This window comes from Sturnus vulgaris, chromosome 20 (assembly GCF_052056855.1).
Source record: "Sturnus vulgaris isolate bStuVul1 chromosome 20, bStuVul1.hap1, whole genome shotgun sequence".
Lineage (NCBI taxonomy): Eukaryota > Metazoa > Chordata > Aves > Passeriformes > Sturnidae > Sturnus > Sturnus vulgaris.
This window is the reverse complement of record NC_142262.1, coordinates 3,075,229-3,102,133: the sequence shown is the minus strand read 5'-3', so window position 1 is coordinate 3,102,133 and position 26,905 is coordinate 3,075,229. Positions and strand designations below refer to the sequence as shown.

The 26,905-nt window shown below is 49.4% G+C and overlaps 1 protein-coding gene across 3 annotated transcripts; it reads right to left on the bottom strand.

Annotated features, from left to right (window-relative positions):
- Nucleotides 1-10,034: 10,034 nt before the first annotated feature.
- On the bottom strand, nt 10,035-25,719 carry CACNG5 (calcium voltage-gated channel auxiliary subunit gamma 5). Of its 3 annotated transcripts, none has more exons than XM_088176413.1 (7): nt 25,533-25,719; nt 20,672-20,843; nt 14,419-14,668; nt 13,759-13,845; nt 12,769-12,909; nt 12,019-12,164; nt 10,035-11,624 (listed from the first exon to the last, which is right to left on the bottom strand). In XM_088176413.1, exons 3-7 carry the CDS (start codon nt 14,624-14,626, stop codon nt 11,367-11,369), a joined length of 840 nt encoding a protein of 279 aa, XP_088032539.1. In that variant the 5' UTR covers nt 14,627-14,668; nt 20,672-20,843; nt 25,533-25,719; the 3' UTR covers nt 10,035-11,366. The 3 variants fall into 3 exon arrangements, with proteins under 3 accessions (XP_088032539.1, XP_088032540.1, XP_014738208.1); XM_088176414.1 differs by having other exon boundaries at nt 10,035-11,588; nt 20,672-20,970; nt 25,533-25,641; XM_014882722.2 differs by having other exon boundaries at nt 20,672-20,970; nt 25,533-25,640.
- Nucleotides 25,720-26,905: the final 1,186 nt, after the last annotated feature.

Sequence of the window (26,905 nt, the reverse complement as noted above, 5' to 3'; positions counted from 1 at the left end):
TGACCTGCCTGCACCTTTTGAGCAATGTGAGAGTGCCACGGAGTCACTGCAAACAGCTGGATGGAAGAGGAGGTGGCTGCTAAACCTCTCCTGGAGGAAAGATTGCTGCAGGAGTGAATCTCCAGCAGACATCAGAGAATCCACCCACAGACCCATCAGAAACCAGGTTCTGGTGGTGCTTTCATTGCTTGTGTCTCCCTTTCAACATTTTTCACACCCCTCCAGCAGCCCCAGGGTTTCTGCTGGAGCAGGGTTTAAATCACAGTGAGCAGCTGGGACTGTGGCCACTGCAGGACCAAAGCAGGAGCACAGCCTACAGGTGGGGAAGGTTTCCTTCCTCTTTGGTCACTGTTTGGTGCCAAAACAACGGTTTTGTCACCAGCTGAGTGACTTTACACTTTTTAGCCCCTATTAATTGTTCCTTTCTGCTCTTAAGCAGTATTTATCTATACTTTTTAAAATCTAAGTCTACCCTAATATTCTTCTTATTTTAGTTTTTGTTTTCTAGTTGCTTTTAAATATTATTGCTTTATTAAATTCCTGGAAACCTGTGCGAATTACACCTGAGAGAGGACTCTGAGCTCTGCTTTTACTTTTTGGGAAACAAACAAACAAACCAAAAACCCTCATGCAGGAGCAGCATCATTTCCATAGGGCTGCCCCCTCCATCGTCTCCCCAGAAAGAGTTTCACCTGCATTTTCAGCAGTTCGTGCTCCTAGAAATGGTGAGTGGGGCTCAAGGTGGCTGAGGAGCATTTATAGGATCAGTGGAGGTGGAAAAAGCAAATTTTGGGAGTGTGGCAGCGTTCCCGGCTGCTGTTCCGCCGCAGGAGCAGGAGAGGGAGCTGCGAAACCGGCGGCTGCGGGCACAGGGACCCCGCTGGCCCCCGCATCCACACCCTGGAAAGACATTTTCTCCTAAAGGGGAAAAAAATATTATTAATAATTCCCTCTAGAAATCAGCGTTTCAGCTTCCCAGCTATGAGCAGTTCAGGGAACCGGTCCACACGCTCATTCGGCAATAATTTTAAGTTTAAAAAAAAGGGAATATGAAAGAGTTCAAAACTCCACATTTTAAACATTTTCAGCTTTTTAAACATTTTCATTGATTAAATATGAATTTTACAACCTGATGTGTCTTCCACGAAGGAAGAATGGGTGGGGATTCCCCAGCTTTGGTTTATCCATCCCTACCTGGAGCAGGTGCCAGCACTGGAGCTGGCAGGGGTCACTGTCCCCTGTGCCAGGCTGATGGGCTCCTCAGGCTCCTTGTCCTTGATGACAAGCCCTTGTCCCAGGCGTGACAGCACCTCTGAGCTGGCCACTTGGCACCCTGGGGCATTTTGCAAGTGAAAAAACAAATATAATGAATTTCCAGTGTGGAAACTCAGCCCAGGCTGGGCAGGGAGCAGAGGGCTGAGCCCGGCCTGCCCCTGGAAGCCGGCTGGGCAGGGCAGGCCCTGTGTCCTGGAGCTGCAGGATGAACAGGTTTTATCTCAGCTTTCCCTGCAGCTCCTTGCACAGAACCTTCCTGGAGAAAGAAATCCCTGAGGGTTTGGGGAGGGAGGTCCCCCCTGGCTGCTGGTGCTGTCACCCAGCCCTGGTGATCCCCACACTGCCAATCATGCAGTGAGTCTGGCAGCATCATTCCCAGGCTGCTGCTCTCCTTCAGCCACAGCTGGAGCACAGAGAGAACCTTCAGAGCAGGACAGCACCTCGCTGAGGTGGTTTTTTTGGGAACTATCCTGACTGCTTTTCAGTATTTCAATCCCTGGGCATCCCTCAGCCTTGCTGATGGTCCCTCAAGTCCCTCCCGAGCACTTTTGGTGTCACAGATGTGATGTTGGCTGCCTGGAGTGTGGCCTGCTGGTACAAGGGCAGGGGCTGGGAGCTCCCTGCATCCCTTTGGATCACCAATATTGGATGCAATGGGTGCTGCAGGGATGCCAGCCTGCTGCTGAGCCCCACTGTGTGCCCAGGGTGTTGGGAACAGCCCAAGAGCCTGAGCACCAGCACAGCTGCTGGGCTGAAGCTGAGACCAGGAGCTTCTCTTTAACAGTTTTGGTTGAATTTAGTCCCATTCCAGGCTCCTCTAGACTGAAGGCTCCTGTGGTATCCAACCCCTTTCTGTGTCCAATATCTTCTGTGCTGTGCCCATGATGCCCCCAGGCTCTCTCTGTTTTAATTCTTTTCAGAATTCTTTTCCAATTTTTTTTGTATGTAGTGGAAGTTGTTAAATCCACTGCTGAGGGAGGGTGAAATAGGGACTGGAGTTCTCAAGGGCTTCTGACCTTTCTGCCCTTCCCAAGGGTTATCCCACTGATGGGAAGCCATGGCCCCTGGGGTGGGAGGAGCAGATTCCTTCAATACTGTGAGCAGGCTGTGGGATGTGCCTGCTCCTTCAGACTCCTGGGGATGCAGAGTGAAATTGCTTCAAATGAAAGAGGCTGGAGGAGCTGATGATGGAGAAAACCTCCCAAGGGGGAAGCCCATAATATCCCAGGTTAGAGACCAGCCAGAAGGTCAGGAAGGGCAGCTGCAGGGTTGGCTGATGGAAACACATGTTGGATTAGTGGCCTCACCTTCAAAAGTCCCAGTCTGAAGTTCTCCCAGCATGACAGGAACAGTGGAAGATGAAGGTACATATAATTTATGTGCCAATCTTTTAATTGATTTGCCTAAACAGGCCCTGATCATTCCAAGTTTTAATTGTTACTCTGAGCTAAATGAAACCTAATTTCTTTTCCAGCATCTTTCCTGACACCTTAAGAAACTCAACCAAACACAGCCCAAGGACCCTCAAGCAAATAGGCCAGGCTGACAGGTCTATTTTCACACTACTTGAAATTGCATTTTAATCTTCCTAACCTCTTTTTCCTTGTGCAGCTCCAGCATGGGGCAGACAAACAGCTGCTCCTTGCCAGCTGGGAAAAGGTGACATGCATGGAAAGGAACAATTCTACCCTCAACACCATGAGAAATAACCAACCAACCAAAAAATCCCAGCTGATGACATCAGTTGAAACAAGGAGAGACCTGAGAAAAGAAAGGAAATAAAGTTTCTTCTGGCCATTCTGCAGTGATGGCTGCAGAGGAGGCACTGACCTGAGCCCACACCTCTATCCTTGGGAATTTCAAGAACCTTCTCACCCTCCTTCTCAAACAATAGCCAGCTGCACCCAAGCCCCCTCCCCTCTTTGTTTTCCTCTTTTACAAACGAAGCATCAGAAAAATAGGAAAATATGGCAGAAAGCTGCATTTTTTAGCCTTTTTATTTTCTTCTGCCTCTGTTTCAGGCTCTGATATTTTGGTAATTCAGGTCCCTAAGACAGCCCTGACATCCCTGTTAGGCCAGTTCCTATTAACAGCTCCAATTTCTGTTGCAGGCCACTCACTGGGGAAGGAGCATCCTGTGAAGCACAAAGGAGACATTAAACCTCCAGAAAAGAAATCATTAATTATCTGTGTGCATGCTAAGGGCAACACTCCTCACCCAGAGGGTCCCCAAGTGCCCAGCTGCCAATCCAGAGTGCAGTTTGTGGTTTATAAATAGGAAAGCTGGAGGCAGAGGTGTGTTTGCCCACGGGCTGCAGCCCCACACATGCAGGGTGGGACCTGTGGGGTGAACTCTTAGCCCCAGAAGCAGCTCTGATTTGCCCCAAAATATCTTCCTGGACTGGATACCAATGCAGATAGTGCTGCTGAACAAACTCCAGGTACACACCAGGAGAGGGGTTTAAGCCTTGTCTTCTCCCCTTGTGCAAGGCCATTCCCAGCTTGCTCCAGAGCCTTTGGAGCACGATAATTGCCTTGGGAAAATGCAAATATACCAGAACTGGCTGTGGGGTGGGAGTAGGGAAGAAAAAGCCCCCAGGAGCGTGGAGGTGGCAGTGTTATAATCTCAGCTTGTCATCTGTTGAACGTTATTAAACAACTCCTCAAAATAGCAGCCATAATTATTTCTGTATGGAGCTCAATCTGGAGAGCTTTCAGCTCCTTCACTCTTCTCCTGCTTCACTTTCCTGCTCCAGAATGTGTGGTTTGGGGTCCCATACCCACAGCAGAGGTGTGAGGGAGCTGCTCATCCATCAGCATGGGAAGCCCTGGCATCAGCCCTAACCCAGATTCACCAGGCTCAGCTCTGTTGACATGAACATAGTTTTTGTTGCATTTTTAATTGTAGAAATGTATTTACATGAATAAAATACAGCTCACTTGGGGATATGACCTAGTTTTTATGGGAAGATAAAACAACTGTAGGTTTGTGTTTTTATTTCATATATTTCAGCTCTTCTCAGTCAGACAGCACTGCTGAAGCAGATCAATAGGGAATCCACAGCCACTAGGATGCTTTTTTTTTCTGTAAATAACCACATTCTTATCAAGATGACAGGGAGCTGCTGCATTTCCATGATGAAGCCTTTAACCTTCAGATCAGTAGAACAGTTTTGACAGTACATAATTTATATGGAAATAAATAATTTGATGGGGATTTTATACATACATGTTCTGCACTGCTGGAGAGACCTTCTCTGTTTATCTGAATAATGAATAAATACACTAAATAATATATAATCCTATTGTCCTGGAGAAACATGGGCTATCCCAAAATTTAAGTGCACCAGGAGCAGGGGATGCTCTCTCCAGAAACAGACCCTGTAATTTCTGCTAAAATAAAGCACAATTTGCTTTTCCAGGATAATCAAGAACTCTCACTCAGATATTTGAGCTTGTCTAGCACTGAAGCAAGGCAGCTTTAAAAGCCATATTATCTCAATTTAAGATGTTGGATGGGCACTGCACAGCCTTGGCCCATGCCACTGATTCTTCTCTGATCACCTCATTTCAGCAGCCTTTGATGAGCCGAGCTGGAGACAGATTAAAGCAGCATTAAGACCCCCACAGCACTCAGTTATGCTAAACCTAAATGCCACAGATTTACTTATTAAATGTAAAGAATTGAGCAGGAGCTGACCTGCACTGACAGGACACACTGCTGTGCGTGACACCGATCGTGTTCCCTTTCCCACGGAGCTGAACTCCCCACACTCCCCCTGGGAGCAGCTGAGTGACACTTCAGTATTTATTCAAATTAGCTGTTATTAATTAAATAACACCTTTCAGCTTCCTTGGCAGGTTTTCCCTTGCAGTTGCAGTGGGAAGCTGGCATGTGTCAGGATGTCAGGCAGATGTGAGAACCTCAGGGTTATATTTTTGTAAACATGCACCTCATAAAAAAAAGTTATCGCTATAGAAAATAATAAATTTATGGTAATGTCTCTGTACTGTCTCCTTTTTTGTGCCTTCCAGCTCCTCTATACAAAACCCAACTACCAAGTGCTATTAAACAAAGACAGCTCTTGTTCAGCAGAGCTTTGCTTGGCCTTAATTTTGGCTCTGAGGTGGATCCTGCTGGAGTCTGAGGGACTTCAGCACGTGCCCAAACACTTTGCTAATTAGCAACAAAGCTGAATCTCAGGTCTGGAGATTTATCTACAGGCAGATTTAGAGGTGTTTGATGGTGGTTGGGACTAATTGCAGTAAGAATGGCTTCGATCCAAAATGAGCCATTTAACCAGGACCCGATGCAGGGCTGGCACTGCCCTTTGGGCACAGGGAGCTGCAGCAGCCTCGGTTTAAACAGCTGCAAAACCGGGATAAGCACAAGCCATGGAACACCTTCTCTGCACCCCTGTCACACCTGCTTTGCCTCTAAGAAAATGAATGCACACTGTCCTAACATTAAAGATTAAAAGCAGCTGCATCTCATCACAGCCAGGAGATTTGTCCAGAGCCGATGACAAAAAAATGACTTTTTGGGGAATAACCTTGACTACTGGTGCTGTGTATTTTCAAGGTGTATTAATCACAGTTTCTATGTGAATGCTTCTCTTTTCACTGAAATGGAGAAGGGGATGAGGTTTGGGGAGATCCGAGGTGGTTTGATTAAAAATGCTGGACAGAGCCCACAGGATATCATGGTACAAACTGCTCAAGACAAAAAATATCCAGTTAAGAGTCAAGGTATTCCTTGAATCCAGGCCTTGGGATAGAATCTGGCAACACAGGGGTGTGGGGCTAATTTTTTTGCTGAAATAGTGCTTTCTTGTATTTCAAATTGCAATAATAATAAAAAAGGAGTCATTCTTCTACAAAGACTGAATTGACCAGAGATTCAAAGATGAAGGGGTGTGAAAAGAAGAAGGGTTACATTTGGGAGAATTAGAGACACACGGGGTAATTGCTGCAGCCACCTCCTGCCCCTCATAGCCACTGCCCAGGGAGGCCACCAGAACCCCAAATGTGAGGTACATAAAACCCTAGATGAAGATAAAGCAACGAGGCAGCCCTTCTCTCTCTACATTCTCCTGTATCCATGGGAACAGGCTGGGATTTGACATCTACACAACGGCTATAGACAGAAAGCCTGCAGTGCACAGAGGAAAGGTCAGAGGAGCATCCCAGCCATGGTGGCACCCACAGAGCAGCTGGGGCATTGGGGACACCCTGGGGACACCCTGGGGACACCCTGCTCCCTGCCCAGCAGGCACAGCTTTCCTGTGTGCTGTGGTGCTGCCAGCTCGCAGAAAGAAGAGTTAAAGAGCTGATGTGATTCTTGGGCACAAAGAGCTGGTGAAGAAAAGGGTGCTGCAGTGGGGTGAAGGAGACTCTACCAAGACCCCAAAACTGGATGAGGAAAACCAGAAGGAAAAAAAGCTGTTTTTTCTAGATGGATTTGACTGTCAATTTGGGGAAAATATAAGAAGTAAATAAATAAATCCCATGAGGAAGGAAGAAGAAGAAGAAAATAAATATCTCTCAGCTACTTCTCATTAGTGGAGGACTATTTACTCAGGTGAATATTCTGCCTGCTCACACAGCATCCCCAGCACAGGCACAGCAGCTCTGCACAGCTAACAAGCTAGCAGCAGGGAAGAATAAGACTATTTAATTTCTTAGCACACCTTGAATAGCCCATGGGGCCAACTCACATTTGGGAAAATGAATACACAACCTTGACAAATAGTATTAATAATGCAACACAAGGACTTGAGAGCAGAGCACTCTGAGATAGAAACCCCCATGTTGTGTGCAGCAAGTCAGGTCCTTACCCTGTTGCAGTGGTGTGTGCCTGGAAAGCACCCTAAAAAAACACCTTTGGGTCTTGTCTGATTGAAGCTGATAAAGGGCACAGGTCTTTAACCCTGTGTCCAGATGATGCAACAGCAAAGTTCATCTGGGGCTTCCCCAGCACAAGGATTTGCTCTCCCCCTGCCCACCTGACCAACAGCTCCATTCCCCCTTCTAGGCAAGAGCAGCACCAGCTTGTCCCAAAACATCTGCCCAAACCTCCTGTCACCACAGCAGCAGCTTCACCAGGGCTCTTGGTCTGCATCCTTGCCTGGAGTGGGGGGTCAGTGCCTCACAGGACCTCCTGCCTCACCTGAACCTTCCCAGTGGCTCCTCGTACCCACTGCAAGGGGAGCAGCACTGGAGGGCAGGTCATCCACATCTATATGTGACTTTATATATTTTAATCATGGTTTTTTCACCGTGCAAGAAAGGGCTCTGGAGCCTCAGGATGCTCCAGCAGTAACTGGAGGAGAACAAGACCCAGCACAGCCTTATTATTCCTGGCTGCTTCATTACTGCTTGTGACTGGTCTTTAATGAACCTCTTGCATCCACACCTCATGGTTCAGTGAGGGTTGTCAGGACACTGCTAATGGCAAAATGGTTCCCACCTGGGGCCATGGGAGCGTTGTGGTCTAAAGGAGGAATGAGGAGAGTCCTGGGGATGCTTTCATGTCTCAGGAGACAAAGGCCACAAAATCTTTTTGGGCTTTGCAGAAAGGGGATTTGATTAAAAAAACCCATACACAAAGGAGGAAGATGGCTCCTGGGAATTCCCTGAGAAGATCTCAGAGAATCCACCTCCCCTGAGCTGGGGGTTCACTCACCTCCCATGTGCCATTCCCTCAGCCTCCATCCATCCATCCATCCATCCATCCATCCATCCCCTTGCCATGGATCCACAGGACAGCCAGGCTGTGGGGTGCAGGTGTGCATGGGAGGCTGATGGCAGGGACAGAAAAAGCTTCACCTGCTGCAGACCTGAGCAGCACCTGGAGCAGGGAGCTGCACCTGGATCAGGTATTTATCAGGTATTTATTTAACCCTTAATCCCATTAGCTCACTCTGATGCTGTAGCTCAAGGAGACACAGACTCTGACACCAGTTAGTCATTCGTGAAAAACAAGATTTTTGTGCTTCTAAGTAGAGCCCATTTTGTGTGCAGTGTCAGACAGCAGTCACCTTCCCACGGGCCTGGGGGAGGCTTGGCTCATCCTATCGGGTGAATTTAAGGACTCACCGGGGTAAAACCTCTAATTTAATTGGTAGTTTACCCTCAAACTCCACTTTTTATTTATTGCAATCAAAGCAACAGACACAGAACACAGCGAGAGGCCATCACTGAAGTGGGTGGGAGAGAGACTGAAGGAGGGGATTGAGTGTTGCTCCTCAGGAAGGAATGATGTGGGGTAAAACCATGCCAGGTAATTAGAAGAAGTGATAAACTGATTAATAGGTGTTCTAAGGGAGGGCTGCTTGTATTAACTAAGCATTTATTGTTTGCAGAACTGCAGCTCCAGGGTGGTTCTTGGGGCAGGTGAGCCTGGCAGGGTGGCTGGGCTCACCCCAGCCCCTCACCCAGGCCATGTCTCCGAGGGTCAAAAGCTCTGGAAAAGTTTCTGCACAGTCCACAAAGGTGTGATAAGTGCATTAGGAGACCACAGGCACCCACAGCCAGAGCTGCTGCCACAGCAGGCACTTTGGGAGGGACAAACAGCACCCAGAGGCACAACCATTGCTGCCTGTGCTTTGCAAACACCACATTACCCTACCCAAATTATGCATTTACTGAACCAACAGCAAACATTTATTTTAACAGATTTCTTCTGGCAGTCTTGAACTTGTGCTCACTGGGTGAATGTGTGAACTCCCAGGCTCACAAATGCAGCCACATGATGAGAATCTCTCCAATGAATTAAAATAATTACTTTTCTAATTTGCCCCTAGACTCTGCTAAACCTTCTGGGGCCTTGAGGAAGGCATGAAGCTTTTCTAATTTCTTCTACTTGTGTAGGCAAACATTTCAATTTATAAAATGAATAATTCTGTATTTAATCAGTGCAAAGGAAAATTCCACTCGGGGACAGGGACATCTCCTGATGCTGCACAGGATTAACCCACAAGATGACTCCCCAGTGTGGAGGAACGTGGCCATGAGAGAGCCCTCGTGGCTCTGGGCATCAGCAGTTTTGGTGATCCTGAACATCTCCCTCCCGAGGACTGAGAGTATCAGGATCCATCAAGAGTTACATGCAAAGGCAACAGCCTTTGAGCCACCAAAAATCACCAGCATCAAGGCCAGCAAACCAGAGCAGGCCCTGGGAAACTCAAAATGATTGCTTATGAACTCCTGTGCTTTTTTGGAGCCAAATTCCCACTGAATCTAGAGATCCTGGTGGAAAGCTGCTGGTTTATCAGGCTGGGGGAGGTGAGGACCAGATTTGTTACTGGATGGTGGGGCTGGGTTGTGCTTTAGTGCTTGAACCTTCCCAGCAGCCAACCTGTCACACAGCACTTAAAAACTGGGGCTGAAGTGAGAACACAAAAATGCTTGAGGGTCAGAAACTGAGGGTAAATAGAACTGTGTCTGCAAAAAGATGCCCTGATTTTAAAACTCTGCAAATTACGAGTCTACCCAGATGTACACTAGAGATGCATTGCTGGTTTCTCTGGAGGAACTGGAGAGGAATAATCCTGCTCCAGAGCTGGCTGGACACACTCCTGCAGTGATGTCCTGTGGAATGGGTGTTGCAATGGATGCAAACTGTGGTGCTGCACCAGGACTTGGCCCTTGCTTTGGAGGAGTTTGTAAATAATAAATATTTAATAGCAAATAAAAAATAATAATATTAAATAATAAAAACGAAGAGATCCAACATTCATTACACAGTGTGCTGCAAATGAGGTTAAAACTGCATATATTCTATTTCTTTTAATTAACAGTAAGACAAAACAAGCTCAAATATACCAAGAATCCCCAGATGGTTTTGTTTCGCAGGAAGGAAATTTTCAGAAAGATTTAAAATAATAAGAACAGAAATAAAGCTTGGACAAAACTCTTTCTCCTGCAAGGTGACAAGCTGGGGCTCATGTAAGGGATCACAGCCTTTTCCTTCCCTGCCCTTTATTTTCCACCAGTGATGCTCTCCCCTGGCAGCTGGCTAAGGCCAAAATGCCAAAGCATCAAATGAACTTTTCAAACTTAAAACCTCAAAGTTTATACATACACATACACTAAAAGCAAAAATACATTTTTCTTGCCAAAATGTAAAATAAGCCAACTACTTTGCTGCAGTGGACTTGTACCAATAATCTCAGCCACATCACTTTACACCAGTTTGGGATCTTGCCTTTCACTGAAATAAATTCTTTCTGCTAAATTCTGCACCTGATATTTCCCATGGAAAAGCTGTAAGTTGTTTTCCACTCGATGCTGCACTGAAATTCTCCCATTTATGCTCCAGACCTCCTATCTATAGGATGGCAAAGGAAATTTGGGTGCTGGAGCCATCCCTCCAGCCCAGCACCCCAGAGTGCCTCCCGTCTAACGTGGGATATTTAAGCAACAGTTTGCAAGTGGCCATAGAGGAACAACAACCTGCTGGTGTCCAAGCCTGCTGAGGTCTCATTTCAAGGATGGCTATTTCCCTTTCCAGCCTGGCTGGAAGTGATATCCAGCAGTGAGAGATACCAATCAGTAAGTGCTCAGTCAAGGCAAAATTTATCTTTTTCTGATGCTGGTTGTTTCTTGGAAAGTTACGCAAATCTTTTATGCCTGCTGGCACTCAGGCCAGTAAATATAGAATTCAATGATACAGTCAAATGCACAAACTTCATCAGCCTACCTACCTACACCAAAAAAAATACACCATCTTTTTCCTTAGTTCTACTCTATTTTCCTTTTCCTATTCTTGAGTCCAGCCCTGGATTTATCCCCCAGACAGAACTGCTGTTTGCTCAGCAGGATGAGCTGAGAGAGGAGGACTTTGGAGAGATTCTTAGTTATGCAGGGAGGAATAAAACAAACCCAGAAAAACCCAAACAAAAAAAAAAAAAACAACCAAAGAAAGGGAAACACCCCAATTCTCTAGGTTACACTACTGGTTATATAACCAACCTCTCTGGTTATATTCACCCTCCTATAAATAGAGAACTGGCCAGGAAGAGCGGCCTAAAAAAAAAAAACCCAAAACGACAAACGGAGTCGGGACGCGGCGAGCACGGGCGGGGGGCTCAGCACGGGGACGAGGACATCTGGTCGTAGTCGGGGCACTTGAGCAGGGCTGGGTAGTTACTGTTCATCTGCAGGGACGCCTCGCTGGAGATGTCCGAGGGGCTGCGGCCCCGCGCCCACGCGTCGGGATGCAGGAATTGGCCCGAGTAGTCGGAGCAGTTGCTCAGCCGGGGCCGGTAGAAGCCGGGGTGGGGTCTGTACAGGTCCTCGGCCGTGTAGCGCTTCATGAACAGGTACACAGACATCACCCCGGCGCTCTGCGGGACACAGACACGGCCTGAGGCCTTCCCTGCACACGGCTGCAGCGCCACCCGGACAGGACAAGGCAGAAATCGCCTTTTTTTGGGCTGGTGCTGATGATCTAAAGTAGCCCAGCGCTGTCGCTTCCCTGCCCCATTGCCTTGGAGCTGTGCAGTGAATAATGAGGCACAACCTCATCTCTGCTTTTCATGCCTGGCATCAAATTGTGATCAAATGCCCCATGAGTGCTCCAGGTTGGGTTTGTATCCCCTATGTGTCCCCTTCATGCTACACATTACCCCCCTACCCTCACAGCCCTCCCCTAAACCCCATGTGAGCCCTCTTTTTGCCAGCAGCCTCAGCCTGCCCACCCCTGGGAATGGGATACACTTGTTACAGGGATGTGGGTACCTCTGTGAGAAGGAAAGAGATGGCAGAGAAGGCAAAGGACCACCCATATTTGTAATTGAAGAACGACTCCGAGTCCTTGGTCCTGTTGAGCATCTCATCATTTATGCTGGATATGTAGAGGACCAGCCCCACCACCAGCGACAGACCTGGAGAAGGACAGTGGGAAATGCTTCAGGGATGAAGCTGCTGAAGAAGCACCTTCCTGAAGGCCTGACTTTGGGGGAAAGTAAAAAAAAAATTGGGAATATGCTTGTAATAACTGGGTAAAGAAGCTGCCCTCCTGCTGCTCTAACCCAGGGCACTCCTCTCATTCCACTCAAACATTTGGGGAAATCTGTGAGCACTGGGGAGGAAAGATCTGGCTCCAGTAGGAGCTGCTTCAAAGCTCAGCTGTCACAGCTATTTGTTTAGCACTTGCACAACACCATGAATAAAACATTCACTTTTCTCATGTAGCCACAGCCCAAGTGAGCAGTTTGAAGTTTCAGATCTCTCTTGCCACTGATGTGCTGCGAGAAGCATCATCTCCCCCAGCACCTGCTCCTGCACACGCTGGGGGAGCCTTTCCCCAAATTTCCACAAACCAGCTCTGCATCCATCCCACAAGGTCTGACCAGGCTGTGGGACTGAGCTGGGAGTGCCGAGTCCGACAAGGAGCCACCAGGGCAGGCTGGGAGGGCACCAGCTGCTACCAGAGCAAAGCTTCATGCTCAAGGGCTGTCAGGAGAAAACGTGGCTTGCAAAACCCACCTGACAGGATGAAGAATATCCCCGAGACGAAGGCGAGGATGGTCCTGTGGGGCCGGATGTGGCCGATGTTGCTCAGGATGAAGCCGATGAACATGAAGAAGAGGCTGACCAGAGGGAAGGGGGTGGCAGAGCGGATCATCTCTGTGGGGAGAGGAGCAGAGCAAAGTGAGGACAGGTTAATATTCCCTAAATAGTGTGAGAAATGGGCTTGGCTGTGTGAGAGGGCTCCAGCCCTCCTGCTCAGACCATGCTGTGTCTGAGTTTCTCTCCTTGCTAACAAGCTGATTATGGAATCACAGAATAGTTCGAGTTGGAAGGGACCTTATTTTCCAGCTCTCTGCCATGGGCAGGGACACCCTCCACTATCCCAGGTTGCTCCAGGCCCCATCCAACCAGGCCTTGAACATTTCCACGGATGGAGCATCCACAGACTCTCTATGCCAGTGTCCCACCCCTGCTGATGTTTGCATTTTTTAGGGTTCCTGTGTGAAGTGTTGCACAGGAAGCCATCGGAACCTGCATTTTTCTCTAGCTTCACTGCATAAGTGTTTGCAGAACACTTCTATTTATTAATTCAGAAATGACTGCAGAATTCGTCATGAGAGCTATGGGACTCCATCCTTAATTCATCCTGCTATATAATGTGTAAAATTTCTAGGGAATAAATACAGCTGCAAATTATGGAGAGGAGACTAAAAAGCCAAACACTTTGATAAACATTAGTGCTGAATAGCCAGTGACAGGAAATTGTACAGCTTAGAGCCTCCATGGGCATCCTGCCATTAGAAAAGGATGTCCCCAAAAGCTGACAACCACAATGGGTAATTCCCATAGTAAAAAATGTAGTTGCATGCTTGTGTGGCAGCACTGTCAAGGAATTCAGAGCTTCTTTGGCAAGGACACAAAGGGGATTTCTTAAGGAGGATCCTCAGTGCTTGGAACTCGGTGATTTGCAGGATGTAAAGGGTAGAACACCACCAAACCACTTACTCAGGACGTTGATTGTGGATTCAGATGTCAGCTGGATGTTCATGGGCATGACATATTCGATGGTGAAGCAGCGGCCACGCTCCTCACCTGTGGCAGACACAGACAAAAACATGAACTCTAAAGCCAGGTGGTTTAAGGCCACCCCTGGGTTGATATCAGAGCTCCTCACTTCTCCCCTGACTTCTCCAAAGTGGCTGAAACTTTGTGACATTTCAGGTTGGTCACTTTGAGATTCCCATTCCCTTGGGTTCTATTCAACCCTGTCCCTGCAGCCAAGTTGCTTCATCAAACTTGGCACAGACAGAGGGAATGGTCCAGGCTGACCTGAATCTAAATTTTGCAAGGATGACATGGAAAGTTTTTAGCTGCTGCCCAAGGCACCGTGGCTGCAGCTCTGGAACAGAGCAGGGGGTCTGGCAGGGCAGCAGCAAACTCACCAAAGCCTGTGTGCAAAGCCACATTTATCCTTTGGGCTGTTAAGGTCAGGCATAAAGAGATGACATTGCTTGCCAAAGGTTGTGCCAGAGTTTGGAAGCAGAGATGGGCGGAGCCTCTAAAATTCCCATTTTTCTTGGACCTTTCCTGCTGGGTGGCACCGACACACCCAGGGGATGTGGCACCCACAAACCAAGGGGATGTTCTTTAGCTGGGGGACCCTACCTGCCAGAAAGCAGACCCTCCAGAGCCCCGAGTGCAGCGAGAGCTTGATCTCAGCCGTCTGGTTCTGGGGCTGGACGATGCCCTCCTCCAGGTAGAGCCAGTAGTCGGTGCTGACCGAGATGCCCAGGAGGCCGAGGCCGCAGACGGCGAACACGCTGCTGAGCAGGGTCAGCGCCTTCCTGCTGCAGGCGCTCATTGCCACCAGCATCGGGGGCTGAAGCTGTGCCCTGGGCTGCTTGGGCAGTCTGAGCTGAAAGGAGCCGTTAAAGCATCACTGACAGACACAGAGTTTGAGCCAAATCCCACCCGACAGCTCGCCCGGCACGGGATGGGGGAATGGCACAGCACGGATGGGCTGGAGCAGCTCCTGCCTTGGCTCCTGCTGGATTTGCTGCAGGTGGATTCCTGTGCTCCAGACAGAGCTGGCACTGATCCCTCCAAGGATGGAGGTGAGCTGCAGCATCTTTCTTATCTTATCTCCCTGCAGAGCCTTATCAAGCACTGCCAGTCCCTGGCACAGGATCACGCTCAGGGATCAGCAAAGATGCTCATGACTGCTGGACCAACCCCAGCCCAAGCAGCTCCCACCACCATCCCACTCCCCTCCAACACTGGCATTTTTCCACTTCCAGGGTAGATTTAGCAATTAGGAGATCATGCTAATTTTGCAAAAGCCACGCTACGTTTATGACATTGTCAACCAACTTGAAGCAGAGTGTCATGACACAATAATTGCTTCTTTTTTGTGGCATTGCTCTTGTATCCTTCTTTGTCCAAACCCACCTTGTACTTCGGAGGGAGGCAGGGAAATGGGGACAGAAAGCTGCAGCCAGGCCCTTGGCAAACCTTAAAGGAAAAGCTTCCCTCAACCCCATGTCACTTATGTATAGGATCTTTTTTTATTATTATTATTTTACTGCACGTTTGCTACTTTGGGCAAATTAGCAGTTCCTATGGTGCCCTGCAGACTGATAAAATAGCATCAGAAATCAGAGTTCTTGGTGCAGTGGAGGAAATGTGAAATTAGTTTTTGGGGAGGAACCCACAGCAACAGAAGATTAAAGGAATAAGAGCAAGAAGGAGAAGGATATGTGTGAGAGATGCTCTTGTGCAGAGTAGCAAGGAAGCAAATAATGCTACTGACTGCTGTTATAAAGGCAGAATGAATCACAGATAAATGCCATGTCATGTATATTTTCCGAGGCACATTTTGCTGCTATTCAGTACTGCAAATAATAAGGAAAAAAAAATCTAAATCCAGCTAGACAACAAAAGCTACTGACTTTGTAAGCAGGCTGCATCTTCCTTGGACTCCCTTTAGAACTGCACTAGTTTTGTTTCACACCCTCAGGAGTGGCTCCATCACTCCTATGCTCCTTTGGTGAACAGAGTCCTTGGAAGAGAAGTCCTGTTGCTGTTATCACTGCAGTAAAGGTGGTGGGTTTAGTGATTATCTCAGGAGACACAAATCCTGCCTGGACCTGGAGATGACAACTCCCTGTTCCAACACGGCCAAGCAGACTGGAGGAGGGTGGTTTTTTTTCTAGTACCTCAGATGCAAATATATTAATTCTCACTTGCTTACACAGACTCTCAGAGATGCCAAAAGTCCTCACAGCTTGTACTTTTACACCTGAAAGCCTCCAAGGATAATGTTGTGCCATAATTCCCTGATGGTGAAAGCGAGTAGGTGATGCTGAGAGAGGTTTCTTGCTCCCCCAGCTCTCTGGGGAGCTCTGAGCTCTTGGAGTGCTCGTCCCCTGCACTTCAGTCTCACAAATCCACAGCACCAGCTCCCCACACCCGTCCTGGGCTTTGTTTGCAGCAGTTTCATTTAGATTAACATGAAGGAAACCTGTAGTTACTGTGGAGTCCAAAGAAAGGCATTTACTGAACAGATGCAACACCCAAGGTCTGTGTGCCCCTCCAGCTCACTGCTCTGGGCAGCAATAAGAGAGAAAAGCAGGGAATGCTGCTGGAAGAGTATCAAATTCTTGAGTGAAAGACAGAGAAGGAGAGAGAGTCTAATTATCACACCTGACCCCGAGTCCAAAGCAGGCAAGTACATCTTGGTAGGAAGCAGATGTACTCGCACCCTCAAGCGCTGCAACAGCTTTGACAATTCCCTTCCATATGAAATTAAGGATTTGGCTCTTCCTACGTTCACACTGTGCCTTTCCCCAGAAGGTTCCAACCTACAGAAGGGGATTGCTGTCTTCAGACAGCCCAAGCAAGTGCTCCAGCTCACACTCCTGCAAGCTTTCCCTCCACCTTTGGCTTTGCTAAACAGCCTCATTTTCAATGTTATTTAATGCTTCCCTCAGCTCAAGAAAAGTAGGATGTGTTCCCAGGAGAAATACCTCCCTGCTAGGCTAGCAAAGAGCAAAGTGCTGAGAGGATGCTCAGATTCTTTTTTCCCCGAAGAATTAGAAGGCAGCAGTCAAAGAAGAAACTGGTGGTTATAGGGCAGAGAAGCACATCAGCCCTGTACCTGCCATTTCATGGGGAAGATGCCATTTCCCATCCCTGTGGATTCCCATTGGATCCAGCAATCAAACAGCCAAAACACAGATCCTCTGGCTCATTCATTCTTCTCCCTAGCTCAGACATATTTTCTAGTTGCTGCCTCAAAATGAACAGCATATACTACAGGGTGTCTCATCCCTCTTGGCATTTTGGTGCCAAAATGGTAGAAGGAACTGGAATCTATTCTTGGCTCATGTATCATCAACAATCATCCTCCCTGCACATTTTTGTTAATAACGAGTCAAAAATCATAGTAGGAAGTATGTGAAGGTCCAGACAAAGACAGTTAGAGGGGAATAATGAAGTATTTCCTGTGATTTGTTGTACACCAACATCAGGCACTGGAAAATAGACTCATTTGGTCTCATTTCTGCTGGTGTGATGAGAGCAGCAGGGACAGGGTCAGACATCAGAGATGCACCTCTCAATTGCCTCATTCCTTTTCCCTCTCACACTTCAATTTCCATGAAATCACGGATACATTAGAGACTGGTGCCTATTACTGCCTCGCTGGCACATGGAATCCAACCTGATGTGATGGGGAACAGGGGTAGGGATAGTGCAGAACATCTGTTTGAAACAAACCTTCCCCAGCCCCAGTGCCTGGAGGATGCCCAGGGCTCCCAAGTGGAAGATTTTTCAAGGACAAGAACTGGAGCTGGCTTGCTTATCAGAAAGGATTTAGTCCACAGTGACCTTTATCAATTGTGTTATGCTTCCTATGGCTGTTTGGTTTCCAACAGGAGCTGGATTTTAAATTAAATGAATAGAGCCCCAAAGATTTCCAGGAAATAGAACCTTAGAACTGTTCCTGCTCCTTTGATCACACTGTGCATTCTGGTAGCAGTCCAGGGAATAATAAATGCAGCCTGCAATGTAACCTGCAGTCCTTGCAATGAATTTCTCCTTGCTTTAGAGCAACAGCTGCTGATGGAAACAGCACATGGCCCTTGCTGGGTCTGAATCCTTTGGAAATGAAATGAGTACTGGCATTGTTTCTAACACCATTCACCCAAGTCTAGGAGTGAGTCCTTACCTGCTACTCCACAGTCACAGAAAGGGAATATCCTGGGCAGATTTCTCAGCCCACATCTGTGGCCTAATGCCAAGCACAAGCCACTTCTAAGGGCTGTGTGTGTGGGCTGAGAAAAATGAATATATCACTGGTCAGCTGCCTGAACAGGATGGGTCACCTCAATAAATCACTGCTCTGGGCCCACCAGAAAACAGCAGCTCCCTCCTGCCCTGGGTAAAGGCAGAAGGAGCAGGGCCAAGCCATTGATTTTTATGTGGCTAAAGCATCATTTCCAATTCCCTGACATTTGGAAGGAAGGGAAGCACTGCCAAGGTTATTGGAGCAGCAGGAGGGAAGAGTTTGTTTGTGGAGGGGTGCTGAGGACCAGGACAAGCCTGTGGCTGTGAATGACTGGTCCATGCTGCAAACCAAGGGAAATCAGAGATTCAGCCATGGATCTGGAGCAGTGGGAGAGGCTGAGCAGTAAAGGAGAATGAATGAAGCCAGTGAGAGGGGAGTAGGAAACCCCCTGAGTGAGCAATGGATGTACAAAGAACATCAGGGACCTGGGCAGGAGAAATCAAATACAGAGAGCATGAGCTGTGATGGAGCTGAACTGAAAGGACCAGCTCCCACTAAGCTGCAACAAGAAATTGGGCTGGCTAAAAATAAAGGGCCTTCGAGCAGTGTGATCCCTTCCTCAGGACACAATGCAGGCCATAAATGTGGGCAAAAAAAAAAATAAAATAGGTCAAGGAGAGCAGCTCTTTCAGAGCAAAACTTCTCGGAGCTGGCAGTGCTTAGGCAGGCAGGACTGTGCTGATGCCACCACTGCACTGTCACCCTCCTTCAGATAGCACAACTCATCCTGGCTCCCTCAGGGGCAAATCCAGAGAAGGCTGATTTGGTCATTAATAACCCTGGTGAAATAGAATGATCCCACCGAGCCCATGGAGCACCCAAAGGGTGAAAAAGCTTCAGTCCCCGAAACAGGGTGTGCAGGAGGCAGCCTGAGAGCAGCTGAACTGGTGCTCTGTGGGTTGGCAGAGAGGGTTGGACCAGTGTGAGGAGCACATGTGGAGCTGACTTTAAGCACAGCTGAGGAGAGGAAGAGGAGGAGATGGTGAGGACAGCACCCACGGCTCCATCTGGGATCGCAGGAGAAGCAGCTCCACAAACCTGACCTGGAAAACTGGGCAGCCAGGAAAGATAGTTCTGGTTCTGGAATTACTGCTCGGGAAGAAACAGCCCCTCCTGAATCTTGGAAAAAGTGTGCTGCAGGCAGGAGAGGAACTGCTCTGGTTCCACAGAACAGCTGAAGAGAGCAGAGGTGGCTGCAGAGAAAAGCAGTGTCTCCTGCTTTTCATTGAGAAGGAAATGTCCAAAGAGGATTCGGGTTGCAGCTGGCCCACAGGGTTCCTGGGTGCCCTGTCCTGGGCTGCTGGCACCCACCAGCTCCCCTGGCACATGGGAAGACTGAAATATATCAGGCAGCTTTAAGAGCTGCATTAGTGTCACACAGAAATGTCAGCTCGATTTCTGAGAGAGAAAAAACGAATTGGAAAACTTAAGTGCAGAAATAAATCTTTTTTATGTGGAGGAGGTTTAGCCTGATATTAAGAAATAAAACAGCCCATCTCATGACAGTTTGAACAAGGGCTTGTAACTGTGACAACGAGCAAACAAACTTCAAAAGGATCAATACTGGGCTTGAAATCTTCCCCTCAGCTGGGAGCAGCAGCGTGGTGCTGCCATCACCAATGGATGGACACGGCAGGGCTGGATCAATGGGCACACTGGGCTCACAGCCTCTCTAGGGAGGCTTCAAAAGTAAATAAATGAATAAAAAGAAGCCTGGTTATGACTTATTTAAGCCCAGATTGAGCCACAGCAATAACAAACCTATTAATTTTGTGCTTGTCATCACACACAAGGAGCACCGGATAAAGAATTAGTAAGAAACAATTTGTGAGCTCACACACTGCAAGGCTCACCACTAACTGATTTTGGTAATGAGATTACTTGGGATTTTTCTCCCTTAAACTTGACTTATATAATTTTTCTGAGAAGTCCTCTTTTCTCTAGCACTTCCTGTGCTTCATTTCTTGCCAGAGTTATTTTTTACAGTTTGGTGAAAAAAAAAATCCTGCTATGGCAGTGCAAGAGCAATGGAAATGCTGTGTAGAAAGCACCATAACTTGAATCTCCAAGCCTGACCCACTTCCCTCTCCTTCTTTATCTCACACCAGCCTTTCTGATGTGGATTGCTCAAAAGCTGCCCTTTTGCCTAGGTCAGGTTGGCAGAGAGTTGTTACTGATAATTGAGCCCACCTCAGCTCCAGCACCAAATAGAAGGAAGCCAAATGATATTCCCAAGGTTAAAGGAGGAATAACTGAGATTTATTTCCTACCCCACCCCTCAAAGCAGACCCTTTCTCAAGCTGGCCCCCTCTGCCACGCTGCTGCCCTGGCTGGAGAGATGGCACTGCTGCAGCTCCCTCACACCAATGGCTTTGGATGAACCCAGCAACTTCCAGCAAATGAAATCACGGACCAAACAGCCCCCGTGGTCCTGGTTCACAGGCTGCTGGCACAGCCCCTGTGTGTACAATCAGTCTCATTCACGTGGATCCACAGATATCCCCCACAAAACTTTTGGAGAACCCATCCCACCCACGTGTCTCCTTTTCCCTCGGTGTTCCAGGCTCTTACCTCTGTTAACCCCAGCGATGCTTTGGCAAGAGGAGAGTCTGTGATGGGGCTGAAGGTGGGAAGAGCAGCTCTGGCAGATCAGCTGCGAGGACGAGGGTCCTCAATGGAGGCTTCAGCTGCTGGATGGTCTGGGAGGAGCTGGGAGTGGGATGGCTTTGGAAACAGGCAGGACCTGAAGGAAGGGCACAGCCTCAGCTCTCCCCCTCTGACCGAGCCACAGGAGGGCTGCAGGGTGCTGGGACACAGGGACAGGCAGATGGCAGGCAGGTCTCTGCATCCACGTGCTGGCAGCTCCTGCCCTGGGGTGTTGTAGAAAAGCATTACACAAAGAACATTTCACGAGAGGGAAACAGGAGCTAAAGCTCTGAGCTTGCAGTATTGCCCACATACCCACGTCCAGCTCTCCAGGTCTAACCTATATTTCTGTTCAGAGTTTACAGCCCTAACAATAGCTGAGCCCTGCCCTTTGCAGAGCTTTTCCCAAACTCCTCTCTCCCTAGCAAACCTGACACAGAATTCTCCTACTCTGTGTGTCAGAATGCTGACGGTCAGGGACCTGAGCCCAACTGCTGCTTTCAATACCCTACAAAGAGCTACAAAAGCAGAAGGAAAGAGGGAAATCTCTAATGCTGCAAAGCAAACCAGCTGGGGACTGTGCTAGAGGAGCTGCAGAAACCTCAGTGCCATGGGAGTGGTGCTGCCCATTAACCTCTGCCTGGAGGTGCATTACGGCTTGAACTGAGATCCCCAATGCATGAACTGCAGTAACCCAGCGATCCAGTGACCCTGTCCAGGCTGCAGCATTCCCTCTGCTCACCTCGGCCAGCACAGGGACACAGCCAGGGATGAGGGAGAGCTCAGCTGGACCAGCTGTGCACATCCACTCACTCCAGCACCAAGGCTGGGCTGCTCTGGAGGCTATTAAAGCTTTAGCAGCTGCTCCTTGTTCGCTTCCAAGTATCATTAAAGTTGGCACGAAGTCCTACAAAGAGCCTTGTAGATTAAAAAGGGGAGAATAATCCTTTTCCTTGCAGCTTTTCAAGGTTTCTGTGTCCTTCCAGCAGCAAGGCAGGTAACGACTGAAGTACTCAAGCACCTCTTCTGTAAGATATTGATGTTTTAAACTGAAGTGGGTGTGAGCAGAGCCCCCGAATTCAGTGTAAGCACTTCAAGAGCTGTCCATGAAATGTCTCTGAGCTATAAACATTCATTGCTGTGGAAGGTAGAAAAGCTCCAGGTACAGCCCAAGTTCAGGAGCTGAGGCTGCTCAGCAGAGAGGGGCCAAAACCCCCGGTTCCTTCTTTTCCCCTTAACGATCAGTGCATGACAGCTTGAGCTAATTTAAGCATGCTGGGAGGTAAAAATAGCATCAAGAGCTAATTAAAGCTCTTGCACTCCCCCGTGTCGGTGGGTACCTGAGCTGGGGAGGCAGGAAGCCACAATTCTTCCCCCACTCCTCCTCTTCTCACCAGTGCTGGCAGCTGGAGGGGTGTATGAATATTTTTTGAGAGATCAATGAGAGGAAGGCAGAAATCCCCTGAGGGCTGCAGGCAAGTGGCACATCGGGCAGGCAGCACGTGCTGGCCACGGCTGCAGAGACCCGCGTCCCCTCGGTGTGATTAAAGATGATGGATAGCAGGGAGCAGTGCCTCGTTAGCCAGGAGATTGCATTCCCTCTCCCCTGCCTAGAAACCAGCTTCACTGCAAAACCTCTGAGCAGCGAAATGATGGCATAAAGTGCAGAAGGGCTGTGTCATCCACACCTCTGGAAAACGACTTCATAACCTGGGGACACTGGTGGCTGCCACTAAATCCAGTGACCAAAGCCAGCAGCTGCTCTGTCTGGCTCAGCTCAAGCAATTTGGGACAGAGCTCCTTGGAAGCTGTTGGTGATTGTCTTCATGCACAGCTCCCCAGGTCTGACCCTGAGCAGCCACTAAAGTTTGGTCCCGTTTTCACATCGGAAAACTCTTTGCTTTATGCAGCTTTTTGGGTTCAATAATCAGGAATGTGAATGTACATAACAAGTATTTATACATCACTGGAGGTACTAAACTTTCTACCATCTGGATTTTAGCAAGATTTGTTACCGGTTCTAGTATTTACCAGTAAATATCCTGGCAGACAGAGCAGAAGAAAACATGCATGATGTGGAGCAGCCTGAGAACAGGCACAGGCACCAGGAGCTGGTTGGGAGCCATGGGCTCACCTGTCCTGCTCAGCACTGGGAAGTGCAGCCACATGCTGGGAAAGCCTGTGGGAACAGGCAGGGAATGGACTTGGTGTCACTGCTCTCCATCCTTGCCCCAGGCCAGCAGCTATTCCCAGGTGAAACCTGGCCTGGCTGTGTGTGCCTGGCTCTGCCTACGCTCCCCTCCTGTTCCCTTTGTACACCGGCTTCTTGTTCTGTTCAGAACCTCTCCTGCCACCTACACCCAGCCTGATATTCCCAGCCAGAGCTGCTGCAGGGGAAAGGAACATCTGTCACAACCTTTTTATGTCTCCTGGGAAGGAGCCAGGGCCACCTGAAGGGCTTTGAGCCAGGTCCTGCCCTGGCAGACCTGAGCCTCTGCTCCCTGCACATAGGAGCACTGGGTGGGAAAATGAATTATCCACAAGTTGTCCTGGGTCAGTGGATGCACCTGCTGTGCTGCTCCAATAATGTCCTCTGTGCAGCCTTGACACTGCTCTAACAAGGGTTTTCACTGATAAGCAATATCCCTCTCATTAATAAAAGAAAAACTGTAATTCCTGTCTTCTTAAAAGACCACACACAAACTCCACTCATGTGTAACAACCCATTTGCTGAGCCTGATGATGGCATGTGTGTTGTCCTTTGACAAATTCCATTTTGCCAGTAAATATTTTACTACAAATATCAGAAGTTGTGACTATAAAGCTTTAAAAATCAGTGTGCCTTTGACACCAAACCTTCTTTCTAGACCACACCTAGAATCCAAACTGTCTTTAATTTCAGTGAGATTAAGATTCCCACGTAACTAGATGATGGCGTCTAGGTTAAAAGTTATTTTAAAAATGCCATGTTAAACCCAGGGTTTAAATCTTCCCAGCTGATTTAGGAAAAGCTCCTGGTGCTCACAGCTCACTGATACCATTGAAATCTCTGCAGGCTTGTGCATTATTTCTCTTTTGTATTTTATATTCCCTCCCCTCTCCATAAATAAAGCTGAAGCTGCAAAAGCTGTGCTATTGGTGCTGCCAGGTGGGAATTCATTCAGCCCAATGAATATATTCAACAGCTACAAGAATACAGCAAGGGATGGGAGAAACCCCCACACAGAGGCATTTCTGTCCCCTGGGTGTCACTCGGGGCAGCCTGAGGGCAAAGTGTGATGGCACAGGATGGGCTGCTGGGAGCCAGTCTCCTGCCCTTTGGCTTTTTGCGTGGGTCCTGATGTGACAGGCTGAGCTGTGCTGCTCCAACAGCGACCGAGGAGCCTCTGAAAGGAGCCCAGACACGAGGCACTTGTGAAACCAACAGGCAGCAGTGATGGAAACACGGGAATGCTCCTCCAGCAGAGCTGCCAGCCTGCGTCGTGCCACCAGCACTCACTGCTGCTGCAGGAAACTCAGCAGGAATTCTCTTTTTCAGCTGAAATAGCCTTTTTCAGCGTTCTGGCTGAAGCAGTGCTATCTTCAGGGAATGCAAAACCCTTGCTGCCCTTTCCAAGGGCTCACCTATACCCTGCCAGCTCGGAGGAGGCCTCCTCACCCCCAGGGGCATTTGGGGATACAAGGGACACGGTGGTGACAGCGGTGTCCAGGTCAGACCCCTCCCCGGGCACCCTGAGCAGCTCCTGCAGCTCCGTGCCTGGAACCCCCAACCCCAAAAGCTGCAAAGAGCATCCCTCCTCAGGGGCTGATGAAGTTTTATGAAATCCCCGGCACTTAATCAAGAGCTAAAGGCCGTGTCAGACCCTCCCTGCTCTCCACATTTCACATTTTACATTTCACATTATTTCATATTTCACATGTCACCGTCTTCCCCAGGCTGGCAATGAGGAGCGCGTGGAGTGAGGACCGGCTCCCCGTTCATATGGAAACCCAGGATCCAGCCTTTCCCCTCACCCCCCCCGGCACTTCACTCCACTTAAGAACCAGGTCAGGTTTTTCTCAGATAGCCTCGCTCAATTCACACTCCCCTCTCCAAGGGGTTTGCTACGCTGGAAAACATCCACAGCCTGACTTCCCGCAGATTTTATATTCCCTAGGAAAAATACACATCGGTTCCTCAGCCAGACGTTCCAAACTCGCGCTGAGGACGGGGATGCTCTCACTGCCCGGGAGATGATGGCCTCTGTTTGAGCAGCCGCGTGGGGAAGAGCACAGCGATGAAAATCTCAGGGAAGCAGCGCCGGGATTTTCCGGCTTCCTCGTGCCAAGGTCCTTCCGTCGGGAATCGGGAGAAGTCAAACGCCGACCCCCGAGCGGTGCCGGTCCCGGGCAGGGCACACGGGAACCGCACCGGGGCAGGGCAAAAGGGATCCTCACCGGGGCAGGGCACACGGGACCCTCACCCGGACATCTCACCTTGCACCTCGGCGGGTCCGGCTGCGCTCCGGGGCCGCGCTGGGGATGCGACGGATGCTGCCCGGGGCGGTGCCCGGCCGGTTCCCACTCCCAGGGGAATACGGAAAGCAAAGGGATACCCGCCCTGAGCCCTGCGGCTCGGCACCCAGATCCCTCTTCCCTCGGCTTTAAACTTTCAGGGCTTTACATCCAATTCGGAACCCCCACAACGCCACCTCCTGAGCCGTCTCCCCGCCGTTCCCGGGGCAGCCTGTCCCGGACACGGGAAGCAGCCCCAGCCCTCCCTGCCCATCCCGCTCCCGGCACTCACCGGCCCCGCAGCGGGATGCGGGGATGCTCCGCTCCGCTCCGCGCCGCGCCGGGAGAGCCCGGGGAGGAGAGGGCATCACATGGCGCCGCCGGGGCCAGCCCACCTCTCCCTCCCCTCCATGCCCCCGTTCCCTCCCTCCCTTCATCCCTCCTTCCCTTTCTCCATCCTCCCCTTCTTCCCTCCTCCTCCTCTCCCTCCTTCTCCATCCACCCGTTCTTCCTCTGTACCCCTCACCCCCCGCGCACTCCCCTCTATCCCTCCTTCCCCCATTCCTGCCTCTCCTTTCACCTTTTCCCTTTATTTCCCCACTTTCTCTCTATTCCCTGGTTTTTTTCCCCCTGTTTTCCCTTCTCCGGCTTCCACCCCTCTGTCCCCAGTCCCTGAGCTGTCACTGGAGGCTCCCGTTCACCGCTGGGGCAGGGGTGGGAGCCAGCCCTGCTCCTGCCCCTCTGTGCCTCCTCCCATCCCTGCACCCCCACCCCTCTGCCCCCCACACCTGCAAAAACTCTGCTCCGAGCGCTGGGTAGGCTGTGCTCCCGGGACACGGTTCCTTCGGGAGCTGGGGAAGGCAAAACTGGCTCCAGCCACCCGAGCGAGATCCAGAGCTAAGGACGGAGCAGACAGCACAGAGGGCTGGAGGGCAGCAAGCCCAGCGTGCTGGAGAGAGCCAGCTTGGCAGGGCTGGGACCAAGGCAGGGAGAGAGCCCAGAGCTAAAGGAGAGAGGGACACAGGGGCAGATGCTGTGGGCTCTGGAAACCCCTGCCAGACTGGGTGATTCAGCCAAAGCACATAGAAAATGAGAGGCAGAGCCAAGAACAAGGATGCAGCTCCATCGAGACGTCCAGCAATGGGACACTTCCTTGGATACAGCGGGAAGGACAAGAGAAGGGTCACACACCATGCAGGAACTCCTGCTGCGGGAGGTGCAGGGCCCGGGGAGCTCACGGACACCATCCCAGCACCTGAGCTTGGACTGCATGGAGATTTCTGCAGGGATGGCTCATTCTTTGCAGGGGCTGTGTACACACCTCAGTCCCCAGCTCCCTGGCTAAAACGTGCTGTGTCTTTGCTGAGGCGTCCCCAGCTAGCAAAACATGACTGCTTTAAATAGAAAAACTGAAAATAAAGTGAGATATGAGATGCGGAGGAGGTGTTGTTGGGTGGCTTGTTTGAAATCAATGGAGCTGTGTGCTCAGGGTTGGTGAGCTCTGTTTGATTTACAGAAAGAACAGAAGATGATGCAGATGTGGAGGTTTTGATTTATTCAAGATGAACATGGTAGAGCCCAAAATAGGCAAGTTCCAGATTCAGACAGGTAGAAAACTGCCTCCCAGTAAGAGGTTTCTGCTTATTTGTCCTTGAGGGACTGCAC

What these genes read in the sequence shown, in the direction of transcription:
- CACNG5 (XM_088176413.1), bottom strand. Translation starts at nt 14,626, where the DNA reads ATGCTGGTGGCAATGAGCGCCTGCAGCAGGAAGGCGCTGACCCTGCTC. An exon ending in ATCCACAATCAACGTCCTGA is followed by an intron (nt 12,910 to 13,758) that starts GTAAGTGGTTTG and finishes CTCTCCCCACAG; the next exon opens with AGATGATCCGCTCTGCCACC. An exon ending in GATATTCTTCATCCTGTCAG is followed by an intron (nt 12,165 to 12,768) that starts GTGGGTTTTGCA and finishes GTCCTTCTCCAG; the next exon opens with GTCTGTCGCTGGTGGTGGGG.